Raw genomic sequence first — 13846 nt, 5'->3', positions numbered from 1 at the left:
CGAAAGGTTATCCCTCTCAAGAGGAAATCCAAATTGTTTTCTTTAAGTTCTATTTGCTTTGGCCCAGTAACATAACAACATAAAGAGTTCTATAGATAACGAATGTTTACTAATGCATTTTATTCCAAGTGCATCTCATATCATTTACGAATTACAAAAATATGACACCGGAGTGATCGCTAGTCACGTGATCCGGCCCCGTTTACTTTTGAATTATTTTTAAAATTTATGCAAGTAATATAGGTAACTTATATATTAAAAAATAACACCTGCAATAGTAGCGAGATGTCATCGTATGTTATATTAGCACGAAGAGGTTAGCTTCTATGAATAACGTTTGACCGCTTTATGGATTAGAGCCGGAAAAAATAGTTCTGCACTTATTATGACAATTTTCTTCGTTAGTCCAATAACGGCCAATTTACACGATACGATTTTTCGTAAATTTTAACTAATACTACAAAGAATAAAATTCGACAAAATATAACGATATGGTATGATAACGTACTGTAAGATAATTGTTAGTTCAATCAGTTAAAAGCTTTAAAAGAATTAACAGAAACGACTCGCCTTCCCAATTATTTTCCATTCCATTCCAAGTAGTACCTTTTTTTAATATTGTTTTTTTTGGATTTTGTCTTCGAGTTAGACAACATGAGTAGATAACCTTAACAAGAATTACGAGGAAAACTTATAGTTTCTTTTTCTTTCTTACTTTAATTGATTTTTTTGAATCAATCTATGAAAGGAAATACGAATAAAGGTAGCATAGTTTAGCAAGTTGCGTTTGTTTTTCAGCGGTCTACATGTGAAAATACATGAAATAGAGGATCGTTTTACTCTAGGTACCGATATTTTGCCTAGAGCCTTCCTTTCTTCTGGTCAGTAGAATTGGCGCCGGCGTCAAAACAATTAATGACCAAAAACCCGACAGGCTTTATAGACACTTGTTACAAAAGCAGACACTTCCGGATTTGCTCACATGGAAACCGCTGTACCGCAGGTTCACACCCAAAATCCATGCACCATGTCACTTCAATTCTATTGCACATCATGACAGGGCCCTGGGTTCGACAGTTAAATGTCAACCTTGATAGAGTATTAAAAATTATTAATAGATTTATCCAAAGACATAAAATATCCTAATGATGTTCAAGTTAGATGAAATCAAAGCTGGGTCAACTTTGGATTTCCTTTGGGCAGAATATTTTCCCATTTCAGACCGTGTCATTTCATTCAGAACAAGATTCTTTGCTTGAGTTGTATCCATATTCATGCGTAATCTTATGTGCAACCATTAAGCAATGAAATAATGATACTCTCAAGACTGACATGTGGTCATATTTATATATATGTATATAGATGAATATGGGTGTTACACTTTTGAATTTCTTGTAATTAATCATATTTCGTATATAATTTTTTAAAATGTGTCTTTTGCTCAACCGTTAATTAAAGAAATGATACTCTTTGGAATGACAAGAAATGGAAATGGAAAAACATTACACCAAAGTTCAAGAGATCTATACTTTTCATGAGTGTGGTCAAGATTTATTTTGGACTTGGGGAATCACTTCTTTCCTCTTCTAGCTCTTCATCAGAATCATTGCCAAGTGAGTAACTGACTTGCGAAGGGTTATAAGTCTTCCCAAATACTGAATTGTTACTTGAAAGGGAAGAGTTTGAACCTTTACTTGTCATGGGGCTGTCGTCTGAGAATGAGAAACCTCTTGGTGCCATTGCACTGCTTGGTGTGGGCTGGAATAGTTCTCCTGTGTGCTCTACTGTAGACTCGTGGGGCATCTGTAAACAAAAATAAACATACAGGTTATAAAAATTATTTACATCCAAGTCTCATGTTCTTCCTAAAAGCACCCTAGGAAAATAAACTCACCAATTGTGCTGGAGCTCTGAACAGATAACTGAATGGATAGTGAAGAAGGTTGACGCAGGACGATGCATACAAATCTGCATACCGCATTACCTGGCTGGCAAAGAATGTTTGTCTTGAACCTGGAAATACGTTATAAAAGTAACATAATTATTTTGGCATGACAGTGAGTAATGACTAGGGACTTTAGATCAACCAAAAGTGTTAATGATTTCTCTTTTGGATTTTGTTTTTTTGGATTTTTCATTTTTCATTCGAGACATCAGTAAATGAAAGTCATCCACAGAAAAGACAGACTTTGTTATTAAAACTTCTGGTTGATGTTGCTGTTGTATAACTTGCGAATCTCAAGTCCCCTACTGGTGTCTGATGTGCACGTCTCACCTCCTTAGTTTTAGTATTGCAGAAAATTGTATTACAAGGTTGAGGAAAAAACTGGGTTAAGTTGGCACTACAGTGCATTGTGGGGTTGTTTAAGGGAACATATTTCCAAGATTGCTGCTATTTATTCTGGAGGGTATTTCTATAATGCAAAAATCCTTGGATATCTCTTCAAAATTGACGATAGTCCAGTGGCAAGCAGAGATTCTCAACAGAGTGAAGAGGGGTACAGTGAAAAACTGAATGCATATACAATACTAATATTAGCATTACTTGTATATCAAGTTCATTATCATTACTAACATACTAATTAAATCAATGGAAATATTATCAAAGCTTATGTTTATTTCATGGTGTAAATATTATCTAATTTCACAAGGAAAAGCAACTTCTAATTTTCACATCACTTTGTTGTATCTTGGTCTAAGCTCTCGTAGCTCTGCCTGAGTCAAAAACTCTACTAAATCCTCCGGTTCTCCCTTTCCGTGATTTTCTTTGTAAGAATAATCAAGAACGTCACTTAGTTTCAAAACAGGTAAAGCACTTGCTGTGTTCTCATTGGCTGCTGTAGTGAATATCGATGGGTGTATGTTATCACTTGGTGCATACACTAGAGGGTATAATTCAGCAGTATGGTGATCAAGATCAAAGCCTTGAGGCAAGACATGCTTGTGAATGAAATGGAAGTCCTCCAGCATGGCTGACTTGTTATGTAGAAGGAAACAAGGCATGTTGAGGAGAAACTGTAGAAGAGTAGATTGAGCCATGCCGAGCTGTTCTTGAATAAACTCCACACGATTTCTCAGATCAAATGATCTCATTACAATCAACGATGAACAAGGATGAAGGATATGGGTCAAGACTTCTTGTCTGTCTGTCCTGTTTCTCACAACCCCCCTCACATAGCCAACTCTACTGCCGTCAGCTCTATTGGGATCAAAATCAAAGACCAAAGCTGGAGGATTACGTTCGATTATTTTTCTCTTTTGTCTTGATGTTATTCCAATAGGTTTTAGAAAGCTAATTCGCTGTAGAAGTAGCTCCGTTCTCAAGTACAACACATGCGGCTGCCTCTTTCGTACATGTACAACATCCAACTCTTCATGCAGATTCCTAAGGATCTCTACACACGGTTCTTTCTGGATTCTCTTCTCGAAGCACTCAAATCGTCCTAGTTTCAGTTTTTTGAGGTATTTCTGTAGCTCAGGTGTTGAAGAATACGAAGAAGTTGTACGCGAACTCGTGGAGCTCGACCAGGTAAGAGAGAAAACTGGCTTTCCAGAACAAAGATTTCGTCTCAAAGACACCCCAAACATATCGCTAATGCTAGAATTGCTATCTATTTAAGGTATGTCGATGTAATTGTTTTGATTTTAGATTTTTTACGATTTAAAAAAATCACTTCAATACGTTTTTGCGTAAAGGATCGATTCTTCTTCAAAATGGCAGACACTGTTTACGAGGCCGCGAGGAATGCCGGGTAACACACAGGTATACCGCGTTACATAATTTTGAAGACAATTTTGACATTTATCAAGTTTAGCGCGTTTGGCGCACTTACCGCTTCTCAAAAGACTTCCCATGCATCCATAACACTTTTCCATAGTTTGAGTAGCTTCCTATTCAAAAATTAACACAAAATATATAAATATTTTAGAATTTCTTTTTTTCACGATTTACAAGATAAAGACACCATCTAAAATAGATATTTGTTTATGAATTTTTAAGGATGGTCTAAGTCGCAGCAAATGCATTTTAAGGAATGAACGTCATCTTCAGTAATACTTTACAAGCGACAGTGCGGTTGATTATATATGGATCTTACATGCATGAAAATGTGTAAGCTTAAGTTAAAGTTAGGATTTTCCATTTTATGTGCAAGTCTTCTTTGAGCTTAACTTGATACTTAGAACTGGCTGTATCTAGGATCTTGAAGCATTTTTTTGAGCAAACTTCATGGCATGTTGTGGAAGCTTGAAGACGCTCATGGATGAATTACACATAAGGATGGTAAAAACTTGGAATGTATCTGACATGCATACCTTAATTTTTCGTTTAATCTCACTAATGTCTGGCTGTTCTGTTGTAGTTGAATCAAGATGTCTGTCGCAAGAAAAAAAACCCCATACATTAGGGAAAAAGCTTCAAATTTATCAAAATATCCCCTGAAACAGCATCGAGTATAGCACACTACTAGAGTATGCTTTTTTAGAGAGATATCTGTCTTCTCATTGGCAGGGCAGGGCCAGGGTCTTTATTTAGAACTTATTGACTTACTTGTATGTTTCACCCAAAGTTATGTCCAGGTCACGCAAGTTACAAAACACATCTAGAGAAATAGAAAAAAAAAAAAAAAAAAAAAAAAGAAAATTATCACAATGAGCAAAAGGTTATCAATGTGCACTCAGCTTACATCTAATTTATTTGTGATTTTTTCTATAATGAGAAAATAATGACCTTGTCTTGACTGCCAGACTTCAAGTTCTTGTGTAAGCTCAGGAATAACCAGGTATGTCCTAAAAAAAAATATTATGAAGACGATATCAATGTTATATATTGCTAAGAGTCAAAAGGAGCATTCAATTAGATATGGAGGATATTGAGTCTATGTAAACACTTTTGTCGCTTGAACTTTAAAATCAAACATTACCTCCAGCCTTGTTGTTTCTTAGACTTTAGGATATCACCAAATATATGATCACCAATGTATAGCACATCCTATATTTAATGAAGACAGATTTTTAGATACCATGAAGAATACAGGGACTGCAACATTGAATAATGGCAACAAGACTTTTTTTAGGCCTACAATTGGCCTAGTTTTATACCTTTCCCTGTGCTCCTACAAGTTGACAGAACACATCACTTGATCCTGAATTAAAATAAAATAAATAAATTGGTTGTTCATGTGAAGACATAAAATACCTGTCATCCTTTAAATTTTTGCAGAGTCTGAGAGGAATATGAGAAAAACCTGGAGAACAACATCCCTGAAGTACAGGAAAGAACCAACAAACAACTCTAACCGCATGATGTTAGGCCCAAGGATTGCTCCCACCATAATGATGTGGCTCATTAGTAACACATTCCACCCACTCTTTTCCAAAAGGGTTACATACCTGTGACATACAGGTTACATTATCAAGATATGATTGAATCTTACCTCCTGAATAAATGTGGCCTTGTTTGAGAGCACCAGAATAGCGGCCAATACTGAGGGTACCAGTTTCCTGATAAAAGAAATAATTCCACAATTTACAGAAAGGCCACCGGCATCACAACAACAACTGCAGGTATATTTTAAACATTAATTTTTATTGAACACTGGAGCAACCTCTAGGCTGACCAAAGTCAGGGCATACTTATTCACTGACAGAATTAGAATTTAGTGTGTAGGGTTTTTTAGCGGGAAAAATAATGGAGAACCTGTAGAAAAACAAACAAACAAACTCTGTCCACGTGCAATGCTGAGCACAATAACTGAACCCACTACACCATCACCCTTGATTCCCCATATATTAATATAGAATCTATTCTTTTATAACATATTGAATGATTTTTATAATACATGTATGGTTAATATGTCAATGACTTCTTACCGCATCAACTTGTCTTAAAGCTGTCCCTAAAATAACAAAAAAGGACATTAATTTATAGGGTGGGAGGCTTATGGCCCTACTAATTTTTTCAGTCCTCAGTAATTTTTTTTGGGGGGGGAAGGGAGTAGGTTATCAATAAAATGGGAATCATTTACTTTCTATAATTCTGAAGGGGGTGACCCAGAATCGCATAGCCTCCAAACCCATCGATTATTATTAACAGTCTCTAAGCTCATCATAAAAGAAATAACCATTTCCAAGAATCACCTATGGCAACTAAAATAATTCCAAGATTATGAAGATGTGTGCATAAAAATCCACAGATGACTACGAATTCTAACCTTTGTCAAAGAATAGAGGCTTCCTTGCATCTACTACTACATAGTCAAAGTATGAAGTCCAATGGCGTTGACTATTGCTCTGAAAAAAGCAATTTTAGTTAAATGATAATTAAAGAATACTTCAAAATATCTTAGAAAGAATGATATTGAATGAGATTACAAACAATCACTTATTCAGAAAAAAATAGAAAATGAAAATTGATAGTTGCTGTTAATGATGATGATGATGATAATGATGACTATGGTGGTGGTAGCTGACAGTGATTAAGATAATGTTCATAATGCTAGAAATCCTAAATAATACTTACCCCATCTTTGTCCTCTAGTAAAAATTCCATTATTTTCTACAAAAAAGAAGAAGTTATTTCGAAATCAGCTAAATATAATGCTGCAAATTGGGACTACTAACAAAAACACACATGAAACGACTTTTAGAAATGTGTGCAGAGCTAGAAAGACAGCCCCCCTTTAAATTTGGAGAAAAAAATTAAATGATCCAATATCCAAATCCTTCCTTGACCCCTGAATAACCCACTCAGTTCTGGTCCCCCCCCCCCCCACAATCATGGATGGATGGCAAAATAATTTATTTTATTAGTATCAGTAGGGTGTTGGTAGCATTTCTGTTGGATGTTTTGTTTGATATTGGCCAACAAACTACTGCCACCAATGCAATTAGTACCAATCTTATATGTGAGAGGTTTATAATAATTTATAATAATAGCAAAACTTGATTATGTCTCAATCTTCTTGATTATTACCCTATTAGTGCTTTGCTAATTGGAAAGACCTTTATAGATACATACATCTGTGTAGGAATATCCACTGTTTGTAAGGATAAAGCACTTTCTTTTACACTGTTTCATTCTGTAAAGAAAACAAGGTTTATCAATAATTGCTAAAGGTTTATTGATAGGTTAGAACAAAAATGGTGAAAATGTATAATTTTAGTTTACCTGTCTAAGAGTTTTGGTAGAAGGGGCTGCAATTAAAAAGAATAATATACAGTTATTCGCACATTTACAGTGAGTACTAAATATTTCTTAATGAAATGCTTTGATCAACTGTAACAGCTATGACATTGAGATTAGTCCCAAATTGGGGTCAAAACATAGAACACAGAATCTGAGATTGAAAGTATGCTGATATTCGTGATATACAGTTCATATGAAACGTGTTCAAAGCCTAATGTGTCCTTGAAATCTCATATGAGATTTGGTAGCTCATTGTTTAGAGCATGGCACCGGAATCTCCATTGCAAAGGTTAAAGTCCCGTTCAAGACTCAACATTTTTTCTTTCAATTTGCAGGTGCATAAGTAGCTTCATATACTGCGAGGATCAGCTCAATTGATAAATTAATATTTTATGAACATTCCACAATGTATCAACTTCATGAAAGTAGTACTTACATCTTTGATAACATAGGTATCTAGGTTTTCAACAGTAATCTGTTTTAGAGTTCCCTGAAAGATTCAAAAGGCAAAGTCACTTGTCTATATAGGAACATAGAGTTTATAAGTCCATAATTCCACATATCCTATATTGAATTAGCCAAGGGCTTTTACAAGGGTTTGTATCCTTGAAAACCCAAGAGCCATACCTAGATCTTTAACCACCCAGGGGTTGTTTCAGGGTATCAATTAAATTTGAAGGCTCTACACTATGTATTTCAAGTCAAAATCAACTTGTTTACATTTTTTACTGTCATAAATTATCATGGTATATAGTACCTTTATATGGACCCAGTCTACAGCAGCTCTGACATCCTCATGGATGCTTTCATAAGTCAAAAGAATATGGTCTTTACTTTCAGCACCTTTGCCAGTCCTTTCAACAAATAAACACAATTATTCACATCTACTGTAACTAGTCGTCTATCATCAATGCTGCATTCTGATTGGATGAGCTACACGTACTACTAGGCTATAACCTATATCCTACTATGAGCGAAAAGTACAGGCTTTGAAAACCTAAACATTGAATTTAACTTTAATATAAAACTTGTTTGCATATATATATTTGAATGACCAGTGTAGTTAACTAAAGCAATTAGTGCATTTCTCCCTCATGGCCTATGAGTCAATAGCCTATTGGGGCTCAAGGACTAATTGCTAAATAGTTAATTAGAGTGCATACCATAAATCCGTGAAAAAGTTAACTTACAAAATTGTACAAATTAGTGAAAGTTTGTAGGTCTATGGTCTAGGAAGGTCTACTGAATTTACTAGTTTGTGCAAATTTACGCAATTTCTTACAAAGTTTTTCACGGATATATATGGTTTGCACTCTACCAACATCAAATTTTGTTACTAGTTCTAAATCTGCACTGATAACAAAACTTGAAACTCCACATTAACATAGAAGATTATTCCAGTACAGGTTAAATGTCATGACCAATACAAAGGTCATAAAAAAGTTAAAAATAAATTACCTTCTATAATCAGGATGGTTGTCAAAGTAATCCACTAGTGCTGCTAATAGGTATGTTTCTATGAAAACACAAGTGTATAAAAATTAGAAATAATGTTTAAATATACACTTTTTATGGTTAAATAATTGTGAGAGTTGTGTTACCTGGTAGATTAAAGAGGGTGTTGAGAATAAAGTATCTTTGGTTGTCAGCCTAAAGAGCAAAAAAATAAATGAAAGAATAAATATAAAGATAAATAAAAAATAAATAGTTAAATAAATAAATAAATATATACATAAATAAATACATAAAAAAATACATAAATGAATTTAAATAAATGAAAAAATAAAAAAAATGGAAATTAGAAGTGACATAAATGAACCTCCTAATGCAATAGAATGATATATAGTACTATCGTTGCTTACTTGTACAAACTTGTTTGGATATAATTCTCTAATCTTGACACTGCAATAAAATTAATATGGAAACAACAACTTTTATTGTACTGTATATACATTGTATCATGGCATCTTGTAGATAGACATGAGTATTGTGGGGTGAAGAAATCTAGTAAACCTGGAGAAAAATTCTTGAAATATCAAGGAAAAGAAGACCAGCAAAGTTCTCTACTCACATGTGATGCTGAGTCCTGGATCTAAGCCTAAGATCTAAAGACCCCAGAGGTGAGAGCCAAATGCACCCTTTGTTTATCGTCGTAATAATTATTTTAGTATGGACTTTGGGAATTAAGAGGAGGTCTTAGTCCACTGTATATTACATAAAATAACTGTTTTAAATATTGCATTCTCACTTATTTTCATACCTAGTTAAGAATTCGAAACCATGATAACAGCTTAGAATGTTTCCATAGGTATCAACCTATATTTAAGAGTTAAATTTCATTACATTGTGTTGTTTCCATTGTGAAAATCAAAGTTTATCAAACAACACTGTTTAAATCTACAGTATAGATATAGATAATATAGAATCATATAGATATAGATATAGAATCATGTAGATGTAGATGTGGATGTGGATAAGGATGCAGATGTAGATGCAGATGCAGATGTAGATGCAGATGCAGATGCAGATGCAGATGTAGATGTAGATGTAGATGTAGATGTAGATGTAGATGTAGATGTAGATGTAGATGTAGATGTAGATGTAGATGTAGATGTAGATGTAGATGTAGATGTAGATATAGATATAGATATACACTGTAGGTTAATAAACCATTGAGGACGCCAGGAATTTAATCCTGCCTGGCATGGCTGGTTAGAATCAATTGAAGGATGTTTAAAATAGGCCATAGATATGTGGGAGGTTTCCACAATTCACCATTTTTTGAGTGAAATCTCAAGTGGAAATCCTTGGGGTGAGAAAAAAAATTAGACCCCAAATAGGGGTGGGGGAAAGAGTATGTCGTTAAAGTGGGGGGTAGGGGGGTGGGTACAACTTTTTTACCAATTTAACTTACTTTCAGAAGGTTTCCTAACTGATGGTCAAAAAAGAGACCCCTAAAAACAAATCAAAATTTATTTAGATGAATTAATAAAAAAGCAAGACACTAGATATATATATTATATTACATGTTACCTATCCTTGTGCCTCATGGAACATAGGTCCTTATATATAGTAGATTAAGCTATAATTATTATCATAATCATAATGTGATACTAGAGATTTCTAGAAGAGTTTAGTTCCTTTTTGATGACAACTGTAAAATACTAGTACAAAACTACCACCAAGTTCTGTGTGCAAAGATGCCAGGTTAGCACTCACTCATTCACTTAGACCAACAGGACCTTTCAGTGTCAAACAAAGAAACAAATCTATTGTGTTACTGCCTTGTTCTATAGTTTTATAAACCAATAACACCTTTTGGGCAGTGTGAATGAGTGCTAACCAAGGGTGCCACCCATATTTTGCTCTAAGATGCATGGAAACCCAATCTCAAGTGACTTGCATATTGCATGTAACACCACTTCACAATTATAAGTATTTTAGTATCAGAGTTTGATGATTTTGCCTACAAGTATTTCTACATACCTTACAGGAAAATGTGGATCGTATTTGAATTGCAATAAATCCTGGAATAAAAATGAAAAAAAGAATCAAACAGAGAAATACCTTTCAGTCAGTTAGCATATAAAACTTTTTAAACTTTTGGAATACTACACAGTGTTCCTTGAAAACAGACTCATCTGACTCATTCAGAGCAGGAGTTAATAGACCTAATTTGTTAATATGGTGCGATGTTTTCCTGTTACAGGCCATATGTCATTCGCTTGAAAATAAGATTCTTTGTTTGGGTTATATCCATATTCATGTTTCTTCTTAAACAAAGAAATGATACTCTTTGGAATGACATGTGTTCTGCAAAGGGAAAACATTGCATCTCCATGAATAATTTCCATTGGAATAGACAGGCATGTCGCTAGGGGTGGTTCAACGGTTTGAACGAAACCCCCCTCTCCACCTTTGTAAGAGTTTAGCGCTATTTTAGTTTTTCAAGATATGGTATAACTAAGATTGGTAGAAAAATGAACCTCCCCTTTCAAGGTCCTAGCAATTGGTAGAATATAGAGGATAGATTGCAATCTAGCATTCAACTCACCTTAGGATAACCTATAGACACCAGTCTTTCAATAACTAACTCAAAGGCTTTTGCTTCGTATACTGGAGACTTGTAAACTAGAGAAATCAATAATAATAAATATTTATTCATTGAATACTGATCAAATGCTGCATAGTTTGTGCAAAGTTCTGGACATACACTTAATTATGAAGATACCCATACATGTACATAGTTTGGTTGAGGCAACTGAGGTTTCATGGTTTACACTATTTTGACAACCACTCACACTGTACCATGAACAACACTGATAATTCTTTTCCTCAAAAAATCTCTTATTTTATTTTTAATTGTATTATATATATACTTGTAAACATTTATATGTGTGTGTGTAAATAAACAAAAGTTCAAGTCCAAGTTCAAGTTCATGGAACAAGAGCAAGGCCTTTAGTTTGAAACTAATTTTTCTCCTCATTTGCTTGGGTTTCTTCATCATTTGCCTCCCACCCCACCCTCAAGGGAATAAAACCCTGCCTTACCTGCTAAAGTATAGTCCATATCAAACCCAAAAAACTTGATTTTATCCAAACTTAGACTTCTGTTTACAAATATCCTGAAAAGCAACAGTACAATTTGTAGTCCACAAAATAATCTAACTTCATTCTCAAGGGGTGGAGAAAGAGAAGGTAGGAAATGTCAGCATGGAAGCGACATTGCGTGGTTCCAGAAAATGTCCATACTATACCGTGGAGGAAATTTGAAAAAAATGTCCCTCTGCTCTTTTGGAATTTCTAATTTTTTTTCCAAACAAACCTTGTGATTTTGCTTTTTCCTCTGCCCCCTCACCCTAGGAATTTCCCCATTTCTTCCATGTGGGGTATGGATGCCCACACATTATCAATGGGTATTGGTTTAGAGGTTAACTAGTCAAGGGCCTTTCCATGTGGTAGGAATAGCTATTTTCTAAATCTAAAAACACTAAACCTTCATGTTTACCTCTTCGCAGTGTCCCTCTTGAAAGCTGTCCTCATATCGACTGAATCAACTCTATCTATAGGATGCTGATGATAAGGCATTTTGTTTGGTGTGCTGAATGAAGTTGGCAAATGGAGATTCTAAAAAATAAATGAAAAATATTAGCCAGCCTTACATTGATGATGGGAAAATTATAATTAGAGTCAAAGATCACTGAATTTGAAATTGGAACCAAAAAGAAAAAAAAAAAAAAATCTGGAATCATTAAGCTTATCATTATGTAAATCTAAACATCCATTCACGTAAGATTCAAAGTTGATAAAAAAATAAAAATTGAGTAGAATGAACTCGAAAACGATGTAGGAAATACTAAATAAAATGGCATATACCAAATATAACGAAGATATCTAAAATCATAGAGGGTTTACAGTAATATAACAAGAAACAATGAAAGCCAAACGAAAACTTTGGAGTTAGTCAACGTCATCGTTTGCTTGGGTAATACTTTTTTGTTTGGTTGAATCTTTACATCTAGTTTTCGCGATTGTAAGCTCACCTTTACTACATGATTGATTTTTCTTGGATCTCTAATTTCGCTGTTTTTCAGTGTCTCCATGCTAGTATTTGCACCTTTAGCGTGAATATCGATGTAAAATGAATGGATCAGATCAAGCTTTTTTTGGCGTTCAAAACAAAAGAAAGCTTTTCAAAACAGTCACGAACTCCCAAGTAATAGTTTGTGGACAAAAGCAATGATTTCCGCGATTAAGTATTTATTAAGGAAATTTTAATTCTTGATCGCAAAACCTGGGTTATTGAGAGTTTGGAAACCCTGCTAAAGGATATAATGTCAAGTGAATCGGTAACAGAACGAAAATCACGGGGGCTCTCGAATACCCGATACGGTGTGCGATGCATGCCTGAGAAACCCCTTGTGTCGTAAGAATTTCTAATGTGTTGATATGACACCTCACAAAAAATGCCAATCAAATCGACTGAGATAGCTAAAAGAAAGATCCAATCAGATCAAGGCTGGCTTCAAATTACAACTACAGTTAGTTTTACTTTACTAAGTTACTAAAAGCAGTTGATTTCTCATCATCTTTGATCTTTCGATCGTTGAACTTCACTCCAAGCAGCCTTGACATGATCACGAATTTCACCTAAAAATCACTCATGCAAACCCATCCAGAACTAACCTTTTTAGTTGAGACACGAAAGTTTCATCACCTTATATATTTTAACACTATCGTTTTACCAATATTCGATCCTTCTTTGACCACAAAGTCTTTCCTTTTTTACTCGAATTTCGAGCACAATCGAGCAACGACTTAAAATATCCACTTTTCAAATCAGCGGATTCTCAAATGAAAATAAGATAATACATACAATTTGATTTGCTGGAGGTCACCGGAGTTCAATTATTAACCAATCGGAGAGCTTGTTATAAGATGCGGACAAAAGCTTCAGCTGTGTCATTGTAAAAGCGCGAAATTTCAAGTGGAGCTGAGACCAGTTGTGAATCTGTAAGTTTGAGGTAAGGTTTCCTTTAATTTATTTGTTGCTTTTGTACAGCCTTTGAATTCTTTAGGAATAAATAGGCAAGTTCTTGAGTTTCGACCAGCTTTTGGAGGTTTCGCTGGCTTTAAATAAGTATATTTTAGTTGTAAGGA

The 13846-nt window shown here is 34.6% G+C and overlaps 2 protein-coding genes across 3 annotated transcripts; both read right to left on the bottom strand.

The window, feature by feature from the left end:
- Nucleotides 1–103: 103 nt before the first annotated feature.
- On the bottom strand, nucleotides 104–13521 carry LOC116297906 (cytosolic purine 5'-nucleotidase). Of its 2 annotated transcripts, XM_031706225.2 has the most exons (27): nucleotides 13373–13521; nucleotides 12730–12803; nucleotides 12195–12313; nucleotides 11738–11811; nucleotides 11241–11317; nucleotides 10673–10713; nucleotides 10101–10140; nucleotides 9447–9502; nucleotides 9049–9088; nucleotides 8788–8836; nucleotides 8645–8702; nucleotides 7944–8040; nucleotides 7623–7676; nucleotides 7169–7194; nucleotides 7019–7079; nucleotides 6521–6556; nucleotides 6213–6291; nucleotides 5872–5897; nucleotides 5436–5502; nucleotides 5101–5144; nucleotides 4923–4990; nucleotides 4730–4788; nucleotides 4550–4601; nucleotides 4315–4375; nucleotides 3834–3891; nucleotides 1895–2013; nucleotides 104–1803 (listed from the first exon to the last, which is right to left on the bottom strand). In XM_031706225.2, the coding sequence occupies exons 2-27, from the start codon at nucleotides 12787–12789 to the stop codon at nucleotides 1552–1554; spliced, it is 1773 nt and encodes a 590-aa protein (XP_031562085.1). In that variant the 5' UTR covers nucleotides 12790–12803; nucleotides 13373–13521; the 3' UTR covers nucleotides 104–1551. The 2 variants fall into 2 exon arrangements, with proteins under 2 accessions (XP_031562085.1, XP_031562087.1); XM_031706227.2 differs by lacking the exon at nucleotides 12730–12803.
- Nucleotides 2598–3800, bottom strand: LOC116297907 (uncharacterized). Its single transcript, XM_031706228.2, has one exon. The coding sequence runs from the start codon at nucleotides 3586–3588 to the stop codon at nucleotides 2671–2673; it is 918 nt and encodes a 305-aa protein (XP_031562088.1). The 5' UTR covers nucleotides 3589–3800; the 3' UTR covers nucleotides 2598–2670.
- Nucleotides 13522–13846: the final 325 nt, after the last annotated feature.

This window comes from Actinia tenebrosa, unplaced genomic scaffold (assembly GCF_029948245.1).
Source record: "Actinia tenebrosa isolate PJP-AT-01 unplaced genomic scaffold, QUT_ActTen_1.0 PGA_scaffold0__85_contigs__length_37466705, whole genome shotgun sequence".
NCBI lineage: Eukaryota > Metazoa > Cnidaria > Anthozoa > Actiniaria > Actiniidae > Actinia > Actinia tenebrosa.
The sequence above is the reverse complement of the archived record's forward strand: the minus strand, read 5'-3'. Positions and strand labels throughout refer to the sequence as shown.